This window comes from Nomascus leucogenys, unplaced genomic scaffold (assembly GCF_006542625.1).
Source record: "Nomascus leucogenys isolate Asia unplaced genomic scaffold, Asia_NLE_v1 Super-Scaffold_285, whole genome shotgun sequence".
Classification (NCBI taxonomy): domain Eukaryota; kingdom Metazoa; phylum Chordata; class Mammalia; order Primates; family Hylobatidae; genus Nomascus; species Nomascus leucogenys.
Genome location: NW_022095770.1, coordinates 4,057,946 through 4,085,138, shown reverse-complemented (window position 1 = coordinate 4,085,138; position 27,193 = coordinate 4,057,946). Strand labels below are relative to the sequence as shown.

The window sequence follows — 27,193 nt, the reverse complement described above, 5'->3', positions numbered from 1 at the left end:
GACCTCCCCAGGTTATGGGACTAACCCCTCTTTCAGGTTCCCACAGTACCCAATGCTCCCACAGTACCCAGTGCTCCCACAGCAGAGAGCACATTATGCTGTGCTGAAATCATCTATGGCCCCTACGTAGACTTGTGCCTGGTACATAGGAGGTGCTCAATAAACGTTTGTTCAAGGAAGAAACACAGGAATGAATGATTCTTTAGGAAGGCAGTGGGAAATGCACTATGCTGGGAGGCAGAGACTAGGATCTCAACTTTGCCATTGGCTCCCCAGGGAAGTGGGGTCAGCCACTTCACCTCTGGGCCTCCTCAGTTCCCCTTTCCTTTGATCCACTAACTCCTCATCTTTAGGGTCTTGGGGGATGTCTTTTGCCCTGCACACACACACTCACTCACTCATGTTGGGCCTCAGCACTCAGGTAGTGGACTCGGGTATTTTAGTCCTCCACGGCCACCAGCACAAAAAACAAGAACCAGGTTGGGTGCAGTGGCTCATGCCTGTAATCCCAGCACTTTGGGAGGCCAAGGCGGGTGGATCACTTGAGGTCAGGAGCCTGGCCAACATGGTGAAACCCTGTCTCAACTAAAAATACAAAAATTTGCTGGGCATGCTGGCACGTGCCTGTAATCCCAGCTACTTGGGAGGCTGAGGCAGGAGAAGCGCTTGAACCTGGGAGGCAGAGGTTGCAGTGAACCAAGATCGCGCCACTGCACTCCAGCCTGGGCAACAAGAGCGAAACTCCATCTCAAAAAAACCAAAAGAAAAAGAAAAAGAACCAGGAGGGAGGGAAAGTAGTTTGAGGGTACTGTGTGAGGCAAGACACAGGTGGTTGCAGTAACTGTCAGAAGTCCACATCCTGCCAGCTGGGGATGGGAGGAAGGGATACACTCACCTGCTGACTTTCAGTCTGGGACTGGCAGAATCCCTGATTTTCTCTGACCTGCCCGCACAAGTAGTCTGCCTCCCTGTCCCCAAAGCTGGTTAGCAGGAACGAGAGGGGCATTAGTGGAGCCAGAAGCTCAGCTCCTCCCTCTCCTGAGATATTGGGGCACAGTGAGGCCACAAGAGCAGAAAAACAATCATGTGTATTTAAGACATTGCACCAGTGGGTCTGGACCTCACCCACTGAGCAACACTGAGGTTCCCATTGCCTTTGGCTCTACTTGTGGAGAGACAGGTAAGTGAAGGGGCTCAGGGCCAGTGTGGAGCTGGGACTGCCCAAGCAGCTCCTGGCTTGGGCATAATACATCAGAGGGCTAAAATCAAAGGATCATCTTTTCTTTTGAGTCAACGACTCAGGGCACAGCTTCTTCAGGCACCTACCCCTTCAACTCCCCTTGCATATCAGCAGCTCCCAGGTGCCTAGGCTGATGACTATGTGGCGAGGACAAAGAAGCAGGCTAGGGAGGCAGCCACAAAGGACAGGACAGTGGTTTTATATATGGCAAAATACTTCTCCTAGGGGAGTACAGACAAATATAGACAGACAGATGGGGGCACAGGACACCAGACAGGGAGGGGGGAAGGGCGGGCAGTGGTATCTTCTAATCAGTAAGTGGAAGCTGCACCCCACCCCCAGGTGGAGGGTGGGACATTGGCACAGGAGGTGGCGAGACAGGCATGAGGTGCCCATCCCTGAGGCGGGCAGCCGGGCAGGGCCCAGTCCTTGTTGGCACAGTCGGCTCTCTCTGGCCCAGCTGGGATGCTGGGGAGGGGCAGGGCTGCTGGGCTACAGGGATGCCAAGGCAGAGGGATGCCCTAGGGGAGAGGGGGTACCAAGGCCTCTCCTGGGGGAAGTGAACATGGGTAACAAACAGAATCACGAGAGGCAAATACAGAGCAGCAACAGCAGCAGCCAAGCCCCCCAGAGGAGATCCGAGGTCCCAAGGCAACCCCTGGGCACCATCCCACGGGTCCTCTCCCCTGGGGCCTCAGGGTGAGGGTGAAGGAGCAGTTTTTTGGTTTAAAATGAGGCGGACCAGAGTGTTCCATGGGCTCCACACCCAGGTGGCACAGGGATGGGGGGCTCAGATGCAGAGGGGCCCCCTCTTCTAATGGCAGCAGGCAAGGGATGTTGGAGGCCAAGCTCATTCCTGGGGTAGGCAAAGGCTGAGGCATGGAGGTGGGGGGTGGGGAGCAGCGTCTCGGCTGCTCACTTCTCAGCGTTCTGGGCCCTGGATGTTGCCATGGCCACGGAGGGTAGAGGGTGCTGTATGCCTGCCAGCTTCCACCCAGAACCCTCCCCAAGACAAGCTCCCCATGAGGTGTCCATGCTATGGCTTTCACCGACCAGACGATGCTGCCAGGAAGCTGGGAGGAAGGAGCAGGCAGGGTGAGGGACCTTGGATCTGGGGTCTGGGGAAGATAGCCCCATGGGAAAGAATCTGTGGCCTCCCTTTCCAGGAAAAGCGCCCAGCCCTTCCCCAGTACTGCAGCTTGGGAGAAGGAGAGCCATCCCACTTAGGACCGTCACTTACGGCCCCGAGTAGAAAGAGTTAAGGAAGTGCACCTTTTCTCTAGGAGGGTGAGGGAGGAGAGCCCCTTAAGATGAGAGAAAGGGGACACTTCAGAAAGGTGGGTATCCCCCATCCATCCACAACAGGCAGGTAAAAACTGACAACTGGGGCTTAAGGGCCTCCCGGGAGCTGGGATGATAACACCGAAGAAACCCCAAGCTTTGAGCAAAGGCATCCGAAAGGAGGGAGACAGCGCCCCCTGGAGGCGAATACATGTCGCGTATGAGCCCCTCGCTCCCTCCCCTCTCCTGGGCTCAGAGCCCTTCCTCCCGCAGTGTGGCCCGTGCCTCTCAGCGGATGTAGACGCCTCGACCCCAGCCCTCCAGCTCATTCTTGTTGCGCCCCAAAACTGGACCCCCACCCTCAGCGCAGTAGCGGGCCTTATTCCGGCCCCGGTTCCGGTTGTCGGTCAGCTCTTCGTCATAGTCTTCTTCCTCGTCCTCCCAGGATCCCTGTCGGGCTGGGGGGGTGCCGCCCCCTGCAGGGTCTCCAAGCCCTGGCCCCTCTGAGGGGTCAGTCTCCATGTCCACGCATGAGTCTCCCAGCTCCGTGTAGGCAGAGTTTCGGCTGCCGGGGGTGTCGGCATCAAAAGTGTCTTGGCGGGACAGTGCCCGTAGCGTGCCTGCCCGGCCTGGTGGGTGGCTGCTGGGGTAAAGGCCTGGGGGCTGGCCCAGCTCCCCTGGGTACTCGTGCACGCTGGCGTGCTCCCCGGTGGCCCGTTCCAGTGGCTGGTCCCCGGAAGCAAGGTAGGGTCCCTGGTTAGCAGACGTACAGCACACACCATGCAGATCAGGCAGGGGTGAGAAAAACACAACAAAGCAAGGCAAGTTAGTGACAGCATTAAGAGGTCTGGCCTGGATGAAGAGGGTGCTGGCTCTAGGGGAGGGGCCCCGGGGACAAATGGCTCTGGAGCCCAGCCAGAGGACAGACCTCGGGGCATTTGCTCCTCTCTCTGGACAGGGGGCACCCGATCTTCAACAGATGTGAGGACATATGAACTCTCAGGGCAACTATGGCCAACAGCCGTGAACCGTGAGTCACCGCTTCCTCAGTGCAGGTCATTAATGCTATCTTGGGGTTAATCATCATTAACAGCTCAGTATTGCCACTCATTAGTGGTTGACTGGGTTAGTCATTGCCTTTGGTTTTCCAAATATATTAACGGGATTTCAGCTCAAACTTGCTGACCCTGGCTGCTTCGACCCACACCAAACCCCAATCTCAAGCTTCCAGAACTCCATGCTTCTCCCACCATTCCCTAGTCAGATGACACCATCTCCAAGGCTGATGGGATTCATCCCTTGCCCCCAACAAGCACTCAAAGCAGCAAGCTGGAGAAGGCTGCTGGGTCTCCCCTCCTACTGAAGATGAAGAGGTGGCCCAGTGTCCTCATTGCCAAATGTCACGTGGAGGTGGGGCACAAGAGGGGTTCCAGTCCCTCCCCTGCCATGTCAAGCTGTGTGACCCTAAGCAAACAGTTCCCCTCTCTGTGGCCTCGTTTATTGGTTGTAATGTGACGGGGGTTAGACCTAAGCAGCAGTTTCCAAACTGTTACCTAGAGATCTGGGGTGGGGTTGGGTGGGGAGGGCACAGAAGTGCTTCAGGGGACCCCATGGAGGTGGAGGGGAGGCCATTCCCCTGGCTCCCTCAGGGCAGAGCAAGGATGCATTATCTACATCCTCAGCTTCCACATAAGATTCATTGAACAAATGGGCTCTGTTACTGAAAACAAATTTGAAAGCTACAGTCTAGAATGATTTCATGGGTTTCTCCTGGCTCTTAGGACCTTATACTTAATGGTGTGCAATCAAGAGGTGGGCTGTGGCTCCCATGGGAGGATGGCAAGGCAGGATGGGTCTCCCATGGGAGGTCCTTTCCTGGACTTTAACTGGGAGAATGGTGGAAGGTTCAGCATCAAGTCATAGAAGATGCCACATTCTTGGTCCCTCTTAAGGGGCCTTGTGGAGTCAGGGCTGCAGGGAGGGAGAGTCCAGGTTTAATGTAGGTTTCCCTGGCTCTGAAGGCCCCTGCTCTGTTGGGTCTAAAAAGGGTGTGGAGTCCAGCGAATGAGTTTATCAGTCTTCCTCGCATGTCCTTCCTAGTCCCTTGTCTTAAAAGCGCTCCCATCAGGCCTCATATCCAGCGGGCAGCAGATGCGGTCCTATGGCACCAGGCTCAGGAAGACGGCACCAGAAGCCCCAGACCCATCAAAAACCACAGACACCAGAAGCTGCCGCTCATCATATTTTTTTACAAAATAAAGCTCTTCCCTTCCTCCTCCATGTTCCCTGCACTCCAGTTCCGACCCCAGAGCGGGAGGGAAGACGGGCAGGGCGCCCACTACATGGTATGTTCCTGCTCCTGGGGCACCACACTGCCCCGCTGCGAGGACTCCAGCCCGCCCCAGAAGGTGAGGTTTCTCCTGAGCGAGGTGAGCACCTGTACCTGGAGGTTGGAGACAGGGGCAGGGCTGGCAGCCAGGGCTGCCGTAGCCATGGTGCGGTTCAGCAGCGGATTGGGTGGCGTGCTGCTGGGCGGGTGTGTGGCCTTCCAATAGGCTTCCAAGTACTCTGCCAGGTGCTCGCAGGCGTCCTCCAATTGGTTCTCATCCAGGATGATGTCAAACATTTCCTGTGAAGGCGGGGTTAGGGGGCAGGGCTGGGATGAGTGGGGCATGGCCAAGGGGGTTGAGGGTGTGGCCTGGGTGCAGTGGGTAGAGTCAAGGGATTGAAGGACAAGGTTAAAAAGAGGCCTCTGGATGTGGAAGAAGGGAAGCAGAGCTCTCAGATCTACAGATTGGCAGAACTGCAAGAAGTTTTGGCACTCAGTCCAACTCCCTCATTCTAGAGATAAGGCAACCAAGGCTGGGAGACAGGGCTTGAGTCTCCACGTTGAAGGGTGCTTCTGGGGCTTGAACCCAGTCTTTGACTGACAGACCTGCGCTCTTTCCGGAAGACCAGTCTGCACCCACGGGCCTGACCCAGGTGTTCCTGGTCACTCTGTCTCTCATGTAGGCCAGAGGAAACCAGGACAACCCAAATGTCCTCCCTCCATTCCCTTCCCCGGGATCTAGGCACTCACAGGGGGGCACTGTGCCAGCTTTTCCGAGGCTGCTATTTGGACGTTGAGGTGTTTGGATTGAGACTTTCCTCGGGACTTGATGAGCCTCTGAAGTACCTGGTTTGGGGAGGGAGAAAAGGAAGAGGAGCTAGAGGGACTCAGGCAATGCACCCAGTCAGAGAGGCGGGTCCTGGTTGGATCAGCATGGAGAGCCAGTGTCAGGACCCTTGAATGTTCCATAACTCTCAGCCCTGGGCACCTCTGCAGAAATGACCTCAGCAGCCCTGTGTCTACCCTATGCAATGCTCAGGCTCTCTCCTGGTGTCATGCCAGCCTTCCTTAGGGGCTATATGAAGGGCAGTGATTCTCCTTCTCAACTTCTCTAACCTTGTTTGTAGGCCCACCCACCCTTCATTTTTTTTTTTTTTTTTTTTTTTAATTTTAGAGACTGGTTCTCGCTCTGTCGCCCAGGCTGAAGTGCAGTGGTGTGAACACAGTTCACTCTACCCTGGACTCAAGCGAGCCCCCAGCCTAGCCTCCTGAGTAACTAGGGCTACAGGCATGTGCCATCATACCCTGCTAATTTTTTTTAATGTTTTTGTAGAAACAGGGACTTATTATGTTGCCCAGGCTGGTCTGAAACTCCTGGCCTCAAGTGATCCACTTGCCTCAGCCTCTCAAAGTGCTGGGATTATAGGCATGAGTCACTGAGCCCAGCCACGCCCTCTATATTAACAACAGCAACAACAACAGTCTTCCTTTATGGGGCACTTGCTACATACCAGCATTGTTCTGTGCTTCTCACATGATCAATTTAGCCCTGACAACAATCCTGTTAGATAGCTACTATTACCATTCTCATCTCAACAACAAGAACCATAATTATAATAATGCAAAACTGGAAACTAATCATGAGGAACAACCACACAAACGCACACTGAGGGACAGACAGTCTACAAAATAGCTGTCTTGTACTCTGCCTAAATGTCAGTCTCTGGAAAATTCAAGAAAGGCTGAGGAAGCCTTCCAGATTAAAGAAAACTAGGCTGACTGGGCACAGTGGCTCACACCTGTAATCCCAGCACTTTGGGAGGCTGAGACGGGTGGATTATTTGAGGTCAGGAGTTGGAGACCAGCCTGGCCAACATGGTGAAACTCTGTCCCTACTAAAAATACAAAAATTAGCCAGGTGTGGTGGTGGGTGCCTGTAATCCCAGCTACTTGGGAGGCTGAGGCAGGAGAATCACTTGAACCTGGGAAGCAGAGATTGCAGTGAGCCAATATCGTACCACTGCACTCCAGCCTGGGTGACAGAGCAAGACTTCGTCCTTCCCCCCCCCAAAAAAAAGAGAGAAAGATAAAAGTAAATGTTTCAAAATTTGTGAATCTGAAAAAAATTAGACTGTACACTTATTTTTTATTTTTTAATAGAGACGGTCTTGCCATGTTGCCCAGGCTGGTCTCCAACTCCTGAGCTGAAGCGATCCACCTGCTTCAGCCTCCCAAAGTGCTGGGATTACAGGTATGAGCCACCAAGCCTGGCTTATAGACTTTAAATGGCTGAACTTAATGGTATGGGAATTCTACCTCAATAAAACTGTTAAAAAATTAGTGAATCCTGGTGAAGAATATTCAAAAAATAAGATTTTTTTGATACTATTCTTGCCACACTTTTGTAAATCTGAAATTATTTGAAAATGAAAATCTTTTTACAAAATGGAACAGGTATAGTTCTGGGATACCAAGCATTTACTTTTATTTATTTATTTATTTATTTATTTTTGAGACAGAGTCTTGCTCTGTCACCCAGGCTGGAGTGCAGTGATGCGATCTCGGCTCACTGCAACCTCTGCCTCCTGGGTTCAAGCAATTCTTGTGCCTCAGCCTCCTAAGTAGCTAGAATTACAGGTGCCCACCACCATGCCCAGCTAATTTTTTGAATTTTAGTAGAGGCAGGGTTTCACCATGTTGCCCAGGCTGGTCTTGAACTCTAGCTCAGGCAATCCGCCGGCCTTGGCCTCCCAAGGTGCTGAGATTACAGGTGTAAGCCACCGTGCCTGGCCCAATACCAAGCATTTTTCATGGTTAACCCATTTATTTAATCTTCACAAACCCAGTATGCCTATGCTGCAGATGAAACCAAGGCAGAGATGTTTGGCCACTTGCCAAAGGAACACAGAGCCAGTAAGTGACAGCCCTGGAGTCGAAGGTCCAGGCTGCCTGGTTCCAGAGTCCCTCCTCTTAACCTCAGTGGGGGAAATGGAAGCATTGGTTACTTTCTAGTTTAGTGTTTTTGCATCCATTATCTCATTTGGTCCTTTCGACTCCCCTCAGGGAGTACTTAAATCCCATCATCCCCTTTATCTCATTAGAAACAGAGGACTCAGAAAGGTTAAGCAGGCTGATCGCGGTGGCTCAGGCCTGTAATCCCAGCACTTAGGGAGGCTGAGGCAGGAGAAATCACTTGAGGTCAGGAGTTTGAGACCAGCCTGGCCAACATGGTGAAAACCTGTCTCTACTAAAAATATAAAAATTAGCCAGCTGTGGCTGGGCGCAGTGGCTCACACCTGTAATCCTAGCACTTTGGGAGGCCAAAGCCGGCGGATCACAAGGTCAGGAGTTCGAGACCAACCTGACCAACATGGTGAAACCCCACCATCTCTACTAAAAAAACAAAAATTAGCCAGGTATGGTGGCGTGTGCCTGTAGTCCCAGCTACTCAGGAGGATGAGGCAGAGCAATCACTTGAACCCAGGAGGCAGAGGTTGCAGTGAGCAAGATCACACCACTGCACTCCAGCCTGGGTGACAGAGTGAGACTCCTACTCAAAAAGAAAAAAGAAAAAAAAAAAATAGCCACGTGTGGTGGTGTGTGCCCGTAATCCTAACCCCAGCTACTCGGGAGACTGAGGCACAAGAATCACTTGAATCTGGGAGGCAGAGGCTGTAGAGAGTGAGATCGCACCACTGCACTCCAGCCTGGGTGACAGAGCAAGACTCTGTCTCAAAAAAAAAAAAAAAAAAAAAGGTTAAGTAACTGGTCCAGGGAGCTCAGCTCATGGGATGATAATGGTTACCACTATTGGCTGCCCTCATAAATCAGACAGTAGGCCGGGTGCAGTAGCTCATGCCTGTAATCCCAGCACTTTGGGAGGCCGAGGTGGGCGGATCATGAGGTCAGGAGATCGAGACCATCCTGGCCAACATGGTGAAACCCCGTCTCTACTAAAAAATACAAAAAATTAGCCGGGCGTGGTGGTGTGCTCCTGTAGTCCCAGCCACTCAGGAGGCTGAGGCAGGAGAATCGCTTGAACCTGGGAGGTGGAGGTTGCAGTGAGCTAAGATCTCGCCACTGCACTCCAGCCTGGTGACAGAGCAAGACTCCGTCTTAAAAAATATATAAAAATAAATAAATAAATAAATCAGACAGTATACTGGGCTCCTTACCGCAATCCTCTGAACAATAACACAAGAGAGGGATTATAACCCCACTTTATAGGTGAAGAAATAGAAAATCAGAGGCTAAATAATTCCTCCAAGATTCCAAGTTCAATAAAAAACAACCAACAATAAGAATAAATCAATACGTAAACCAATCAGAGCTAGAATTTCAAGCCCATGCTGTCTTCTAACTTCAAATCCTTCACCTCAACTCTTCCTCCATGTTTCTCAGATCCCCACTGGCATCTAGAAGGGAAAGTTAATGGTGCTGCAATACAAGGAAAAAGTAAGGCGGCCTTCCTTTCCCCTCTATCAAAGTCCAAATGAGGACACTGCAGCCAAAAGGGCTGATATCAAGAGAGGAAAGCAGCCTGGGCAACACAGCTAATCCCATCTCTAAAAAATAAAAAATATTAGCCAGGCATGGTGGTGGACACCTGTAGTCCCAGCTACTTGGGAGACCAAGGTGGGTGGATTGCTTTAGCCCAGGAGGTAGAGGCTGCAGTGAACTATGATTGCATCACTGCATTCCAGCCTGGGTGACTGAGCGAGATCCTGACTTAAAAAAAAAAGAAGAAGAAAGGAAAAACCTCCCAACTGCCAAGTAGCTGGGTGGCACTGGAACAAAAAGCACAGAATTCTTTCAGTCCAATGGCGGGAGGTCAATCAGAGTGGAGACAGGGGACTGGTCTGCATGACCCTAATAATAGTAAATAATAGCTAACGTGTTGTATCAGACCATTTGCTAAGTGCTATACATTCATATGAGGTTGAAACACTTGACAATACGATGGAGCTTTACAGAGAAGGAAACTAAGACTCAGGCAGATTAAGTCACACAATTAGTAAGCAGTGGAGCTGGGATTTAAATCCAAGCAGCCCTTTTAAACCACGCTGTCCTGGCCAGGGTCAGGCTCCTGCACCCACCTTGGGAGAGGTGATCTTGATGTAAACAATGATGGGGGCCAGCGAGGTCTTGGACAGCTGGGCTGGGTGATTGATGGTGTCAGCATCCAGAGCGACCAACTGAAGGGTCCGGGCCAGCTCAAAGATTCGCTCGATTTCACTCTGCACCTCAGCTGGGGGCATGGAGTCATGTGGATGGGGGAATGTCAGGTGGCCTCCCAGGAAGCAGTGGGTGGAGGGAACGCTTCTGGAGATGGCCCTGCCCACTACCTCCCACACCTCCCATCCCTCCCACGTCCGGCCCAGAAAGAGGGAGTGAAGACAGCAGGAGTGGGCTCACCCAGGCTGGAGCGTGTGTTGGAGCGCTCAATGATGATGTGTTTGCTGGGGTTGTTGAGAACTGAGCGCTTAGCCAGGGAAATATCTGCCGTCACACGAGTGATAGAGATCCTGGAGAATGGGGCAAGAGGGGAGTCAGGGGTCAGGGTGGGCTGGAATGTCCTGCCCACTCCCCAGTTCCAGGCCCGCCTTCTGTTCCTCAGTCCGAGTCCCAGGATTGTGATTTGAGGCATCCTGCCCATCCCCAGCAGCAGAGAGCAATGGTAGGTGCGAGGAGCAGCTCCCAGGATCTTACCTGCCATCAAACCGATGCTTCAAGAAGTCAAATAAAGCTTTCTGCATCATGTCTGTAACCTGGGGGTGGGGGTTTGTGGGGAGGGAGGGAGGAGAAGGCAGGCATTTAAAGCCGCTCAGACTCTGAGTGGCTGGGTATTTGTACCCTCACGTTCCACTTTCTTCTGGACAGGCCTTTACGGCAGGCGGGGGTCTGGGTCTCAGGGGCCTCCACTGGGGTCTCTGGTTCCAAGGTCCCTGTAAGTGGCATCTCTGGGAGGGCTCTTCTGAGGGTTTCTTTGGGGGACGGGGCTCCTCAGTGTGGGTCTTTCCGTGGATTGGGCCCCCTGGGGGTTGTCTCTGAAGGTCTGTAGCACTCCTGGGAGGATGCCTTGGGATCTGGGCCCTTCTAGGGGATCTCTCTGGGGTCTGAAGATCTTTCTAAGGCCCCTCTGCATCCACTCCCCTCTAGGAAGTCCTACCTCGTAGCCCTTGAGCGACGGTCCCACCAGGATGATGGGCCTCATGGAAGGCACCACGTCATAGGGGGGCACATGCTCTGTCTGGGGGGGAAGCAGGGAGGGGAAACCCCAGAGTGGAGATGACATTAGATCCTCTCCCCCAGACTCCAGGCTCCCCCATGCAGCCTTCCCCCACCCTGGTCCCAGAGCCCAGATGTGGGGATCAGGGTGGAGGTGGGGAGGGATGGCCAGGGAGAACCAGGAAGGGTGAGGAAAATGGGGGACAGATGTGGGAATGGGTGTTAGAAGGTCCCCCTAGCTCATCCCAGGGAGTGGGGAGGAGGACACAGAAAGCTGTGATACTCACCGACTTCTGCTTCTGTTTGGCTGGGTCCAGAGATTGCCAAGAGAGGGAAGGGGGAGGAGGGAGGGAAGGGGACCCAGGCAGGGGCAGAGGGCAAGGCAGGAGCCAGGACAAGAGAGGGAGGGGGTGCCGGGCAGACGAGGAGAGATAACAGGGCATGCGTGTTAGTGACAGACAGAGCCAGAGACGGGGAACGGGACCCCACGCCAAGGGGGAGCCAGAGGTGGCCCTGGATCAGGGCTGGGAGCAGGACTGACAGTCAGTCCAGTGGATGTGGGAATATTCAGACATATCCTACCCTCTTCTGGGTCTTGGGAAAGAGCTGGAGAGGGTGACAGCCCCTACCGTGGTGCCCATCTCTTGCCCCCAGTGCATGCCAACCTGCCCATTTTAGGGGTTCCCTTAACTGTCTTGCTTTGCAGCCAGCAGCCCCCCCACCCACTATGTGCCCACCCAGAGAGTCAAAAAAGGTCAAAGAAGGAATGCCATCCCATGCCCTGCTTCACATGCCAGGGTAGACACCAACACCAGAGCAGGCCCCTGGGAGTGAGGGGAGAGGTCAGGGTTCATGACCACCAAACCCTGCTGCCCCAGGTGTGGGGGCAACCTTCCAAGGGCAAGATCTCCTTCCTGGAGATCGGGCCAGGGTGGAGTTGTGTGTGGAGGGGGATGTGCCCATGCTACCCTTCCCTCAGCAGGAAGCCCTGATGCCCACAGAACAGGTTGGTACCACATCTGAATCCATTACAGCCCCCTTCCCTCCACCAAAGTGCTGGCCCTGACTCCCCCACCTCTTGCAAAAACACAGCGAGAATTACCTTCTTAAAGAAAGGGATGCGTTTGCCATGGGGTGGCGGGGTGGTGACACTGCTAACACTAGTCTTGGCAGAACCACTCTGCTCACCAAGCTCGGCCTCTTCCTCCTCTAACTCTAGGGGGTCTAGTTCAAAGGCTAAGTTAGTCATTTCATTACCTGGACCGGAGAGTCAGGAGAGAGGGAGGAGGGAGGCGAGGTGGGGAGAAGGAGTGAGATGAACGTGGAGACACAAGTACAGAACGCAGGGATGGGGATGGGGAAAAAAGAAAGAAGAAGAGGTGAATGGAACAGGGCTGGGAGAAATGAATGGGGGCAGGGCAGGGGAATCAGGCAGAGAGATGGAGCTACCAAAGAAAAGGGAGAGGAGAGACATGACAGGCCCAGCTTGAGGGGTATCCTACTCTTCATGGAGGGGGAACCACTGCATGTGCTTGGGGGACTCAGGATTGGGGTGTTTCCTACTGCAGGGAAAGGAGGAGTCAGGGAGTGGGGAGACCACCCCACCCAGGAGCTTCTCCCCAACCCCCTGCATGCCGATGGCTCTTACCACTGGCAGGGGGTGTGGGGCGGCGGGTGCCAGTCACCACATCTCCCAGACTGGAACTGGAGTTATCGCCTGATTTGCTGTGTGGGCAGAGGCAAACCGAGCTTGTGAGCAAAGAGGTGGGCGTGGGGGGATCTCATCCTCTCACATGCGGCACCCCTGGAGGTGCTCCAGCCCCACTGGTGATGCCACAGGCAGCTCTGTGCCCTCAGGGCCAGGGGCAACCATTGAGGCCTAGTCCAGGCTGTATGGCCTCTCCTGGGGTTGGCAACATCCCCTTCCCCTGCCCCACCCAGACACCTGGAGCTGAGGCGGTTCTGGCGCAGCTTCTGTTCCTGCAGCAGGCGAAGGCTGTCCAGTTTGACGGGGCTGGGAATGAAGCCAACCTCACAGCCCTCCTTCACCAGCCGCCCGATCCACCAGTCATTATTGTATTTCTGCAAAGAATATGGCAGGTGGGTGGAAAGAGCAAGAGGGAAACTGCAGGGGCAAGCTAGCAGTCACTCTCCAGGGGAAACGCCCAGACTCACCTCCCTGCCCAGGGGTGGCACCCTCGAAAATCCCCAGCCCTGGCTCCAGCCTCTGAGTGGAGCTGCCAATTCTCAGGACAACTCCAGGACCAGCATGCTTTCTGGCCATGGACCACCCTGCCACCAGCCCAGTGCAATTCTGAGAGTCCTTCTTCTCCCCATGTGCCCACCCTACTCTACAAAGGCCGCTGGAGTAAATGCGGATACCTACATGTCCCTGGCACATCGCCATGCCAGTTCAGGCCCCCTGACAAACCCTCCCAACAACCTTCTGACCTAAGCATTACCACCTCATTTTTCCAGTAGAAAATTAAGAGGCTCAGAGAGGTGGAGAGATTTGTCTAAGGTCACACAGCAGGTTCAGCCTGGCTCTGCTTGGCTCAGAAGCCTTTTGTCCACTAGCACTCTGGCTGCCTGTCTCCTGGCACCCACTTCCCTGCCCTCCCTCCAGATACCCACCTCCTTGATGTGCAGGAAGTCTTTGGGCTCGAAGGTGATGGCCACTCCCTGCACAGGCACCTCATCCCCTGGAGACGGATTGTAGCCGACATTTGTCCGCACGGCAAATGCCACTGGCTTGGTCTAGAGGAGGCACACAGGGGAGGATGGCAACTAGAGGGTAAACCACAATGTGATGTACAACTTCCTGACAGTCGTGGTGGTTACTTGGATGTTTGCTTTGTAATTATTCCTTGAAATGTGTATGGACACGGGCAGGGTGTGGTGGCTCACACCTGTATTCCCAGCACGTTGGGAGGCCAAGGTAGGTGGATCATCTGAGGTCAGAAGTCCGAGACCAGCCTGAACAACATGGTGAAACCCCGTCTCTACTAAAAATACAAAATTAACCAGGCGTGGTGGTGGGTGCCTATAATCCCAGCTACTCGGGAGGCTGAGGCAGGAGAGTTGCTTGAACCTGGAAGGTGGAGGTTGCAGTGAGCCGAGATTGTGTCACTGCACTCCAGCCTGGGCGACAGGGCAAGACTCCATTTCAAAACAACAGCAACAACAACAAAATATATACTGACACTTTGGGAGGCCAAGGCAGGTGGATCACTTGAGACCAGGAGTTTGAGACCAGCCTGGCCAACATGGTGAAACCCTGTCTCTACTAAAAATACAAAAAAATTAGCTGGGCATGGTGGCACACACCTGTAATCCCAGCTACTCAGGGGGCTGAGGCATGAGAATCATTTGAACTCAGGAGGCAGAAGTTGCAGTGAGCCGAGATGGCACCACTGCACTCCAGCTTGGACGACAGAGCAAGACTCTGTCTAAAAAAAAAAACACTGGGCGCAGTGGCTCACGCGTGTAATCCCAGCATTTTGGGAGGCAGAGGCAGATGGATTCATGAGGTCAGGAGTTCAAGACCAGCCTGGCCAAGATGGTGAAACCCCGTCGCTACTAAAAATACAAAAATTAGCTGGGCGCAGTGGCAGATGCCTGTAATCCCAGCTACTTGGGAGGCTGAGGCAGGAGAATTACTTCAACCGGGGCAGCAGAGTTGCAGTGAGCCAAGATCATGCCACTATACTCCAGCATGGATGACAGAGTGAGACTCCGTCAAAAAAAAAAAAAAATGTATACTGAATTGACTTGTGTGGTTTTCTCCATGTATATTAACTTTTACAATAAAAAACAAGAAAGCAAAATGTGGAATTCAGCCCTCTCAGGGTGGAGGCGGGGCACTCAAGAATGAAAAGGGTTGGGGTGGGGAAGCCCACAATGATACCCAGAAAATATAATAATAATAGCAGGCCGGGCACGGTGGCTCACTCCTGTAATCCCAGCACTTTGGGAGGGCAAGGCAGGTGGATCACTTGAGGTCAAAAGTTTGAGACCAGCCATGACTAACATGGTGAAACTCTGTCTGTACTAAAAATACAAAATTAGCATGGCGTGGTGGCACATGACTGTAATCTTGGCTACTTGGGAGGCTGAGGCAGGAGAAACGCTTGAACCTGGGAGGTGGAGGTTGCAGTGAGCTGAGATGGGGCCATTGAACTCCAGCCCAGGCAACAAAAGCGAAACTCCGTCTCAAAAACAAAACAAAATAAATAAATTAAATAATAGTTATAGGCCAGGCGCAGTGGCTCATGCCTGTAATCCCAGCACTTTGAAAGGCTAAGGCAGGTGGATCATGAAGTCAGGAGTTCGAGACCAGGCTGACCAACATGATGAAACCCCATCTCTACTAAAAATACAAAAATTAGCTGGGCATGGTGGCGCACACCTGTAATCCCAGCTACTCAGGAGGCTGAGGCAGGAGAATCACTTGAATCTAGGAGGCAGAGGTTGCAGTGAGCCAAGATCACGCCATTGCACTCCAGCCTGGGCGACGGAGCGAGACTCCGTCTCAAAATAAAATAAAATAATAATAATAATAGCAGCCAGGCACAGTGGCTCACACCTGTAATCCCAATACTGGCTTGAGGGAAAGAGTCTGAGACCAGCCTGAGCAATACAGGGAGATCCTGTCTGTTTTGTTTTGTTTTGAGACGGAATTTCACTCTTGTTGCCCAGGGTGGAGTACAATGGCGCAATCTCGGCTCACCACAACCTCTGCCTCCTTGGTTCAAGCGATTCTCCTGCCTCAGCCTCTCAAGTAGCTGGGATTACAGGCATGCACCATCACACCTGGTTAGTTTTGTATTTTTAGTAGAGATGGGATTTCACCATGTTGGTCAGGCTGGTCTCAAATGCATGACCTCAGGTGATCCGCCCGCCTCAGCCTCCCAAAGCGCTGGGATTACAGGCGTGAGCCACCGTACCCAGCCCACCCTGTCTGTTTTTAAAAAATAAAAGGGGCAGCTGGGCACAGTGGCTTACGCCTGTAATCCTAGCACTTTGGGAGGCCGAGGCGGGCAGATCATGAGGTCAGGAGTTCTGAGACCAGCCTGGCCAACATGGTGAAACCCTATCTCTACTAAAAATACAAAAAAGTATTAGCCGGGCATGGTGGCGGGTGCCTATAATCCCAGCTACTTGGGAGGCTGAGGCAAGGAGAATCGCTTGAACCTGGGAGGCGGAGGCTGCAGTGAGCCAAGATCACACCACTGTACCCCAGCCTGGGCAGCAGTGTGAGACTCCATCTCAAAAATAAATAAATAAATAAAAGGGGCTGGGCACAGTGGCTCATGCCTATAATCCTAGCACTTTGGGAGGCCGAGGCAGGAGGATCAATTGCACCCAGGAGTTCAAGACCAGCCTGGGCAACATAGCAAGATCCCATCTCTACAAAAAATAAAAAATCAGCCAGGTGTGGTGGTATGCCTCTATAGTTCCAGGTACTCGGGAGGCTGAGATGGGAGGATCACTTGAGCCTGGGAGGTCAAGGCTCCAGTGACCCATGATCACGTTGCTACACTCAGCCTGAGTGACAGAGAAAGACCCTGTCTCATAAAAAATAACAAATATTTAAATTTATTTATTATTATGTTTTTTGAGACAGAGTCTCGCTAGCTCTGTCACCCAGGCCGGAGTGCAGTGGTATGATCTCGGCTCACTCCAGCCTCTGCCTCCTTAGTTCAAGCGATTCTGGTGCCTCAGCCTCCCGAGTAACTGGGATTACAGGCGTACGCCACCACACCCAGCTAAGTTTTGTATTTTTAGTAGAGACGGGGTTTCACCATGTTGCCCAAGCTGGTCTCGAACTCCTGACCTCAAGTGATCTGCCCAACCCGGCCTCCCAAAGTGCTGGGATTACAGGCGTGAGCTACCGCACCTGGCCTGAAATTAAATTTAAAAAAAAAACAATAATGACAGTAATGACCATTTAGTGTTCCAGGTACCATGTTACATACTTCACACATATTCTCTCATTTATATTCATCACAAAAATAAAAAATCCTCTGAAGTTAAGTGGTATTATTATCTTCCTTTTAATGTGACTTTCCTAAGATCACACAGCTATTAAGAGTCAGGACCAGGCCAGGCACAGTGGCTCATGCCTCTAATCCCAGCACTTTGGGAGGCTGAGGGGGGCGGATCACAAGGTCAGGAGATCAAGACCATCCTGGCTAACATGGTGAAACCCCATCTCTACTAAAAATACAAAAAATTAGCCGGGCGTGGCAGCCGGCGCCTGTAGTCCCAGCTACTGGGGAGGCTGAGGCAGGAGAATGGCGTGAACCCGGGAGGCGGAGCTTGCAGTGAGCTGAGATCATGCCACTGCACTCCAGCCTGGGTGACAGAGCGAGACTCTGTCTCAAAAAAAAAAAAAAAAAAAAGAGTCAGGACCAGAGCCTGTAATTCCAGCACTTTGGAAGGCTGAGGCTGGCTGATCACCTGAGATCGGGAGTTCAAGACCAGCCTGACCAACATGGAGACACTCCATCTCTACTAAAAATACAAAATTAGCCGGGCATGGTGAAGCATGCCTGTAATCCCAGCTACTCAGGAGGCTGAGGCAGGAGAATCGCTTCAACCCGGAAAAGTGGAGGTTGCAGTGTGCCAAGATCGCGCCATTGTACTCTAGCCTGGTCAACAAGAGCAAAACTCTGTCTCAAGAATAAAAAAAGAGTCAGGACCAGGATTCCAGCCCAGGAAGTTTGATTCCAGGAAGATGTGGAGATTTTAGCACTGGCCGGGTGCAGTGGCTCACGCCTGTAATCCCAGCACCTTGGGAGGCCGAAGTGGGCAGATCACTTGAGGTCAGGAGTTTGAGACTAGCCTGGCCAACGTGGTGAAACCCCGTTTCTACTAAAAATACAAAAATTAGCCAGGCGTGGTGGTGCGCACCTGTAATCCCAGCTATTCGGGAGGCTAAGGCAGGAGAATCACTTGAACTCGGGGGGCGGAGGTTGCAGTGAGCTGAGATCGCGCCACTGCATTCCAGCCTGGGTGACAGAGCAAGACTGCGTCTCAAAAAAAAAAAAAAAAAAAAAAAAAAAAAGAAATTTTTAGCACTTATCAAGCCCTTATTCTGTGTGGAAACAGTATAATAACAGGCACTTATTATACTTATTATACTGTATAAGCAGGCACGTATTATAGCCCACATTGTGCAGGTGAAGGACAGAGGTGCAAGGTTCAGGGGTACTAGGAAGTGGCTGGGTCAAGACTTGGCCCTGGGTCTGTCTGGGCTCTCTCTATGGCCCAGGGCTGGGGGAAATCATGCCAGCACAGCCCCTCCCCACATCTTTCTCACCTTGGCCTTCTCGAGCTGCGCTAATGCCTGGCGCTCTGCTTCCTTCCTTAAGGCTTCCCGGTCCTCCTCCAGAGATACATCAGAGTCTGATGGACGGCTGGTGTAGGACTCTGCTGAGCCCTGAAAATAGAGAGAGCCAGATCAGGGCCATTGCTGCCCCTCCCAGCTCCTGGGCCTGGGAAGGCATGGAGGTGCCACCCATCATGGATGCCTCAAGCCCCAGCCAGCCCAGCATGACACTACAAGGGCTAAGAGAAGGTGGTATTAGGTGGAAGGGACCAGGAGCTGAGATTTCTCAGACCCCTGGGCAAAGTGTGGCCCTAGTGAGGGTGACAGCAGCAAGCAGGAGATGAAGGCAGGCCCAAGGACAGCTGCTTGGGGCCCCGGGAGGGGTGGGAACCTGATAGGGGCACAAGGCAAGGGAGGAATGCCAGGGACGAGTCTCTACTCCCACTGCTCCTTCCCTCCCCTGCCCCCAGCACCCGCTGAGATAGACTCAGCTGAGGTCCAGTGGCATCCATTCCAGGGACTGCAGCCACCAGCTTCGGCCTGAGCTCTCTGCACTATCAGCCGCGGACGGCCTGCTCCGCAGGATGGGGCCACCACAGATTTTGCCAGCTTCTGTTCCAGGGTAGAGGGAGATAGACTCCTACCTCCCCTGCTCCTCTAGCTGGTACTGCCAGAATCAAACTTCACTACTTACAGCCCCAGTCCTCAGGCTCTCCTAGGACACAAGAGAACTCAAGAGTTCCAGGCTGGTACAGACCGAAGAGGCAAGTTAAGAGCAGGATATGGGACAGGGCTTTCCCTGAAATGAGGGCTGCTGGGTGCCAGACAGCTGGCTTTGACCACAATGACCAACCCAGAGCACAAGGGACTCCGTTAGGTATGCACATATATGTGTAAGACACATGTTGCCCGTACAGACCTGGTAGTGGGAATGCACGTGCTTATTCATGTGTGTGCGTGGATGTGCAAGTACAAGTGTGTGAAGGAGGGTGTGCTCTATAGTTGGCTGCATATGACTGTGTGCGTACAGCCACATGTGAGTGTACTGGGGGGGAGCTCCCAGACATCTGTGACCCTGAGGTTAGGGGACAAGTGAGGGCAGGAGGCAGGAGGTGTGGATTTGTGTGACTATGCGGGGGTGGTGTTAGACAAGGCATATGAGGTTATGTGGCAAAAGAGGAGGACTGCAGAGCTGTAGGGGTTCTTTCCTGAGGGCAGAAAAGGGTCACTTGGCCAGGAAGGTCCATGAGTTTGGCATGGAGGGGACCTGGGAAAGACAGAAGACAAAGTCCCACCTCTCCCCAGGGGCCTCAGGTCATTAGCTGGTGCAGCTGCCCATCTCTTTCCCAGCCAAATAATGAAAATGGGAGACCCACGGGGGAAGGGTTGGGGTGGGGCGGGGGTCACTAACAGAAGTGGGGAAAGAGGCAGGAAGGAGAGAAGGAGAGAAAACCAGTGTAGCTCCCACTCTCTGCCCTGATGGGAGCACACAGAGTCAAAGAGCCAGGGAAACAGACAGGGAGACAGACTAGCAGAGAGGTACTCACCGACCCCAACACACACGCGGGCATGCGCGTGCACACACACACACTCACCAACCCCAACACACATGCAGGCATACGCACGCACACACTCACCGACCCCAACACACACGCAGGCACGCGCACGCGCGCGCACACACACACACAGTTACATGCACACACACACACAGGCAGATGCACATGTGCGGGCAGACACACACACATATGCAGACACACGGGTGCACACAGACACACATGTAGGCATGCGCACACACACACACATATGCAGACACATGCACGCGCATACACATGCACACATCAGAAATGGCAGAAGACAGGAAACAGTGAGGAGGCATGGAGACAGGCTGGAGTAAAGGCTGACCTCCGCCAGCTTTCCTGAGAGGCTGTTCTACCCGCCGCCACCCCACTCCATCCCCAGCTCACCACCACCAGGGTCCGGCTGGGCGCCTCCATCCCGGCGCCCTCGGTGCCTGGCCCTGCTGGCCTAGGGGGTGGCCCAAACTGCCCGTTCCCTTGGGGGCTCAGGTTACAAGCAGAGTTGCTACATGTGCAAACTGCTAGGGTATATTTAGCTCAGAGATGTGGCAAGGACTGCCCCCCACCGCTCCCCACCACCTACCGGGGATCAGAGCTGGGGAACTAAAAGGAGGAAGAATTGGAGGCTGGGGTCTGACTCCCTGGGCTGGCAAACACTGAAGGAGCCAAGGTCCTTTTCTGCCAAGAGGGGCAATAAAAGCACAGCGTCATTCTTCCTAGCCCTGGCCATGTCCTGCAACAGGAGGGATGAGGGAGTGATTGAAGAAAGGACTTCCTGTCTGTTCCTATACTTAGAAAAGGCTAGAATGAAGCCTCCCCTTCCTGAACCTCCCAAGTCAGACTGAGGCTCACATGTGCCAAGTGCTGTAAAGACAGAAGAATCGGAAAGAAGGGCCTCACTCTAATTAGTGGTGGATTTGCCTGGTATCACCCTCGCTCCTGGCCCAAGGTGGAAGGGAGGGGCTCATCTCCAGAGGACCCCTCCTCTGTGCTGTCTTCTGCCCTCGAATGCCCTGCCCATTTCCTCTTCAATGCAAGCCTTTTCCTTGTCTAATCCCAAGCCCCTCTCGCCTTTTTTGGGTACCAGGCTTTGGTGAGATGCTAAGTAGTCATAGCAACCACATACCTCTCTCGGTTCCTCACCCTGAGCCTAAGATGGCCCAGGGTTGACAGAGAGATGAGAGCAGCCACTTACTGACTGAGCACAGAAGACCTCAGAAAGCTATTCTCAGTTACACCCTTTCAGGCAGGGGTGCTGGGCTACCGTCTTCTCTATTATAAAATCAACAGCCTCATGCCTCAACCACCCCCACCCCCGTCACCATCACCCTTTCTCTGTGCTTCTTAGACAGTCATGTCTCGAGATGAGGAGCATGTTTCCCTGACCAGGACCTCACCAGGACTACAGGGACCCAAACATCCTTGCTCTGCTTTTCCTAGGACCTGCCTCCACCCCACCCTGTCACAGATTCTGGGGGAGGACATGGAAGCAGACAGCCGGCAGGGGGAGTGGGTGACAGCCCGAAGCAAGCTAGAGGGAGGCAGGCCAGGCTGTCCCTGAATGAGATGACGCAGGCCAGCAGGCAGCAGGGGAGGGTGCCTGGTGCTGGGGGAGGGGCCGGGCAGGGGCGGGGGCTGAGTGAGTGGGTGCCACTGACAGCACATCCAGGAGAGGTCATGGGGTGTCAGGGTGATGGGGTGGCTCCAGGCAAGTGACAAATGGCACAGGGAAGGGTGCCTGGAGAATACTGCAGACCTGGCTCACCAATGGTCTCCACCAACCAGCCACCTCCCTCCTCTCCGCCCAGCCTCCCCATTACCTGGCGGACAAAGCTGTTGGATGTGGTATCTGAGGATGTGCTCCCATCTGACCGTTTGAATCGCCCTTTCCTCTTGCTGTATTTGCCCTGAAGAGGCCAGGAAAGGAACAAGAGTAGAATCAGAAGGGCCCTTTCCCAACCCTCATCTTGCCAGCCCCAGAGCTATAGCCAAGCTTGGGAACAGCACTCCCAGCCCCACCCCCCACCCCCCTGCACCTTCCTCCTGAGGTGGTACGACCCAACGGGAGGGAGGGTCTCCCATCCTCATGGAGAGGGCCCAGAGCACAGCCAGGAGTGGGGACCAGTGCAAGAGAGCCCTAGGAGGCCCACATGGAAACCCCCAAACCAAGCCAGAGAGGCTGGGAAGGGGGGAGGCGCGGAGAAGCTGGAGGCTCATTAGGCAGCAGAGCTAATTAAGATGCTGGGCAGGCTGCAGAGGCCTCCGAGGAAGGGAGAGGCAGCCGGCAGTGCTGGGTGTTGGGTGGGGAGATCGGGAAGTCCCCCCCACTCCCCCTCCGCAGGAGCAGAGCAGGGCTGTTTGTGTTGGTGGCCCCCAGAGAGGAGGAACTGCCAACCCAGGGCCCAGCCTGGCTTCTCCCCTGTGCCCAGCTCTTCCCTTCACTATTCACAGAGTAGGGAGGGGATGACAGCTCTCTTGGAGACTCAGAGCCAGATTTCTGGGGAGGGAGTAGGGGCAAGGAACTGTATTTGGAGAGTAAACATCCAGCCCGATCCCTGGCACCATGGGGGCAGATTTTGGTCCCCACTCTCATCCCTTGCCCAGACAGGACTTTTTCTCAGCTCCCTCTCTCACAATCACGGTAGCTACAATCCTCCCCAAGGAGGCAAGAGGGATCCAGCTTCTACCCTGTGGCCCCCAGCTACCACTGCCCACGCCCCATGCCCATGGTACCCATCAATCTAAATGTCCCTCGGCCCTGCCCCACATGAGCCTAGGACACAGCCCCACAGATCCCTAGGGGGTAAGCTGGCTCAGTCTCACAGACTGAGCTCCTGGCTTGGGTGGAGGAAATACTGCCTGACCATGAATGGAAGGCACACGTTCAGGTTAAGGGCGTCAGGTATTTCCAGTCCTCCTGTAAGAAGAGCTGCTTCTGGCCCTCCCCAGCTCGTACCCACACACACTTGGCCTCAGCCCAGTCCAGAATGGGGAGAGTGAGTGAGGGCTCAGACTTCCAAGTCCCTGCCCTCGGTCTCCATCCTAGACTTTCTTTGGCCAAAGAACGTGGAGGGGCTGTGATCAGACTGGGGGCTTTGGCTGCTGGGATCAGGGTGCAAGAAAGAGGATGGAAAATGGGGGAGGACGGCCCCTGGGGACCCTTCCAAGATCCTCCCCTCCCCGCCCTTCTCTCAAACCAGACATATACCCTAACTCTAGTTTTGTGCTCCCTACAAACCTAGGAGGATCCCCCAGTGAATCCCAGACACCACCCTCCCCCCCACTGCCAGGCTGGGTAAAGGGAGTGGCACTCAGAGGGACAGGGGACAGCTGAAAGGAAGGCCCCAGTCAGCTGCCTCCCAGGCTCAAAGGGGCCTGGGGTGGAGGAAGGTATTTTTAGGTCTGACTTGACCCCTCTACATACCCATCAGTCACATTATCATGGTAGTTACAGCTGGTGGCCACAGTAACAGAAGAGTTAATGCTATCCTTGGAGAAGGACAGTCCCAAAGAAATCCCCTGGCGCGACCATCCCACAGCCTGCTGGTCACCCCATGGGAACCCACCACGCCCAAGAATGCCACTTCCTGGGGGTAACCAGGGGCGTAGGAAAAGTGTGCGGGTGGGGATGGAGAAGTAGACCCCTCCCCCAGGTAAAACAGCTTTTCCACCCTCCGGTGAGTTGGCATCCATCCAACTTTCCAAACTTTGGAGGCGTTTTCGGGGCGGGGGTGGGGGTGGGGTAAGTCAACGTGGGTGTGGGGGGAGGGGAGCAGGTCCGACATAGAGATGGAGCCCAGGTGGCTGGGAGGGGACCTTGCCCGGGGTTGGCCCTTTCCCCACCCTCGAGAACCAGTGTCTGCGGCTTTGAAGGCCTGTTGGCATTTGGCACCGCCCTCTGACCATCGCCTCGGCCACCTCCTCGTGCCACCCCCGCCCCACCCACACCCGCCTGGCGCCCCCGAGCGTGCTCTGCGTCGCCCCCCTTGCCTGCCTCGCTTTCTAGCCTCCTTCAACCTCCCCTTCTCAAGGCCCAGATCCCCTCTCCACCAGCACCCCCACGCTCAGCCCACTGAAGCTGGTGCCCAAGCGGCAGGAACCTTGACGCGGGGGAGATAACGAGGCGAGGGTGACAGGCAGCCCACCCGCCCCCTCCCCGCTCCGCAGAATCGCCACCCAGCCCCAGGCCCAGCGCCCATCAATCACAACCTGCAAGGATGGGGGGCGCGCAGGCATCCCTCTCTCCTCCGCGCCCGGCATATAACCCTTCCTCTCCCGCGCCTCTCGAGCCGACCTCAACACGGTCCGCGGGAGCGGCCCCCTCCCGTTGGGCCGGGCCACCAAGCCTCACCTGCGGGCTGGGGTCGAAGACCTCCATGGGGATCTCCTGGGAGGGTGGGTAAGGGCCCCGGGACATGCTGGTCTTCTGGACCATGGAGAGGAGCCTCCCCTCCCGCCGCCGGCCCGGCCCAGCCGGACGCTCTCAGCGCATGGGAGAGGCCGTGAGAGCCGAGAGCAGCGCGGCGCAGCCAGCACCCGGTCCAGCCACCCAGCTCGGCCTTCGGCTGCCTCCTTCCTGCCTTCCCTCGCTCCTCCCGCTCTCTCCACTGCCGCCGCCGCCTCCCCCGTAGGCTCAGCATCTCCCCGCGTCCCTCCCTCGCTCCCTCCCTCCCTCCCTCCGCCCGCCCGGCCCCGCCCCTCGCAGCCCCTCCGCCGGCTCGGCGCACACAATGGGCGTGCGGCAGCAGGGAGGCAAGCCCCTCTCGGCTCTAGGGGGCCGCAGGTGAGCCTCTGACTGGCCGTGGGGTGCAGGCGGCCCGCTGGGGCGGGAAGGGAGAAACTAGGCGTGGAACTTGGGGGAGGGGTGGGGGGGGCGGTCTACCAGTGGATGCCGAGCGCTGATGGGGATTGGCATGGCTGGCACCGCCCCCCTTTTGTCCCAAACCTCTCTTCCTGCGGGTCCCCCCAACCCACTCCTGTTTGGGCCACCGGAACTTCCCGGTCCCGGTGATCCTGGGACCTGGCTTTAACTCCTTTCTCCCCAGTGTGGGGCCCAGGCTGCCTCAAACCAAACAGAAAAGCCTCTCCCTTCCAACATGGCTCTGGGGCTGCCGGTGGGAGGCTGAGGCTGAGATGGGGAGGGTGTCCAATAGCGACAGCAAAAGAAATCCAAGGGGTCCAGGAGTCCTGCCCTAATCAGTCACTAGGATACACCGTCCCCCCAACCCCTGCTCTTCCAAAAGGCCAGGAATGGGGCTAGGTGAGGTCCCTGCTCTTGGATGAGAAAAGAGGAAGAAATATGGAGCTGAGAGAGGAGAAGCTGGTAAAATCAGATCTCATGACCTTTGACCTAGAATTGTGCCACCTTTACCCCTGATTTAGGGAGAAACATCCAAGATCTGGACTCCACCCACCATGACTGGTGGAGAGAAGAGGAATAGGAGATTCTGGGCAATAGACCCTGGCGCCAATTTGGCTCAGGCTGTTTCTGGTTGTATATCCCTGGACAAATCACCTCTCTGAGCATCAGTTTCCTCCTCTCCTATAAAATGGGGTTGCTGGTACTGTGGAGTCTGTGTCACCTGGTATTATTGGGAGGATGAGGGAGAATTAAATGAATTGCTGGGGTGTTTGGAGAAGGTGTAAGTTTCAATGAAGGGGTCAGTCATGACAGGAGGACCCATTCCCTTCCTACTCCACCCCTTCTCCTGCTCCACAGAAAGGAGAGATGGAGAAGACCCTCTCCAGGTCAAGTGACCTTAAAATAAGGCCACCACCTTGCTGTGTTCTGCAGGAGAGGAGACTATGGGACTCCTCCTCCTCACCCAACTCTAATAGCAAGTGAATGGCCAGTCTGTCATTCCTCTGATTACAACACCTTGGGGAAGGCGGAGCAGTGAGTGAAGATGAAGCCCATTAGAAACGTTCCAGGAGAGCTCCAATCCTGAGCAGGGTTTCCACCTGCCCCTTGGAGACAAGAAAGGCTGGCATAACCGCAAAACCATGGGCTTTGCAATCAGAAATACCTGCGTTCTCAATCTGTTACTTAGCTGTATAAGGAGGGCAACGCTAATTGTGTTGTTGTGAGGAAGTAGCATAAATGTTGCTTCCCTTTCTCTTTCTTCTACTTTCTCAGCCAGGAAAGTTGAGATGAAACGGATAGGGTGATCAGCAGGAACCAATCATGAGTTGGAGCCTCAATTCAGATGTAGACTTCTTAAACCTCAGAATGCTCTTCTTGGATTTTTACATTGGGTGTTCCTGATCAGAAGAAAAGAACTGCCTTTTTTTTTTTTTTTTTGGACACAGAGTCTCACTCTGTTGCCCAGGCTGGAGTGCAGTAGTGCAATCTCGGCTCACTGCAACCTTCGCCTCCTGGGTTCAAGCGATTCTCCTGCCTCAGCCTCCCCAGTAGCTGGAATTACAAGCACGCGCCGCTACGCCCGGCTAATTTTTGTATTTTTAGTGGAGACAGGGTTTCGCCATGTTGGCCAGGCTGGTCTCGAACTCCTGACCTCAAGTGATCCGCCCGCCTTGGCCTCCCAAAGTGCTGAGATTACAGGCATGCGCCATCGGGCCCGACCCAATTTTTTTTTGTTATTTTACTTTCTGCAATCATTCATCCATTCAGCCAGTGCAGTATTTCTCAGGTGTGTTCGATCGCGGATCCATGCCTGCCGCAGTACAGTTGTGAGCCAAATGAGACTGAGACTAGTTCCCGCCCTCCAAGAGCTTGCTGTCTTAATGCCTTCCTTTGCTAATTGCAAACGTTACCTCACGTAATTTCCACAACGGATGACAGAAATATTGGGATTAGGTCCACTTCACAGAGGAGGAAATTGAGGCACCAAGAAATTAAAGACCCGCAGTGGCGTAAAAACACTAACATCTTTTAGTGATCTATTCTGCACTCCAGGGGTTTTCAATCTACTACGAGAGTGAATAGGACTTCGCCTTTGTCTGATATCTGTTGTCATTCTCTCTCGCTTCTTTAACTGATTTTTTCTCAGCTAATAAAACAGCCACCCACAACTCGCCGAACGCCCGCAAACACCAGGCCACTCTAGCAAAACCTCTCTCACTCCGCCTGCTCAATCCAGCTGACTTCCGGTTACAAATAACCACGTGATTGGGTACCCTTGCTGCGCATGTCTAGTAGGAAGTCGGACTATACCACTTTTCCTACGGAAGGGGTACACTTTCTA

The 27,193-nt window shown here is 54.2% G+C and overlaps 1 protein-coding gene across 3 annotated transcripts; it reads right to left on the bottom strand.

Annotated features, from left to right (window-relative positions):
- Positions 1 to 1,418: 1,418 nt before the first annotated feature.
- On the bottom strand, positions 1,419 to 24,637 carry CACNB1 (calcium voltage-gated channel auxiliary subunit beta 1). 3 transcript variants are annotated; one of them, XM_030808244.1, is made up of 14 exons: positions 24,340 to 24,637; positions 21,809 to 21,895; positions 18,403 to 18,522; positions 13,713 to 13,835; positions 13,024 to 13,160; positions 12,727 to 12,803; positions 11,366 to 11,385; positions 11,020 to 11,100; positions 10,560 to 10,618; positions 10,266 to 10,375; positions 9,947 to 10,098; positions 5,601 to 5,696; positions 4,965 to 5,150; positions 1,419 to 3,274 (listed from the first exon to the last, which is right to left on the bottom strand). In XM_030808244.1, exons 1-14 carry the CDS (start codon positions 24,421 to 24,423, stop codon positions 2,810 to 2,812), a joined length of 1,797 nt encoding a protein of 598 aa, XP_030664104.1. In that variant the 5' UTR covers positions 24,424 to 24,637; the 3' UTR covers positions 1,419 to 2,809. The 3 variants fall into 3 exon arrangements, with proteins under 3 accessions (XP_030664104.1, XP_030664105.1, XP_030664106.1); XM_030808245.1 differs by lacking the exon at positions 24,340 to 24,637 and adding an exon at positions 24,198 to 24,270; XM_030808246.1 differs by lacking the exons at positions 1,419 to 3,274; positions 11,366 to 11,385 and adding an exon at positions 12,181 to 12,335 and having other exon boundaries at positions 4,751 to 5,150.
- Between the last annotated feature and the right edge of the window lie 2,556 nt (positions 24,638 to 27,193).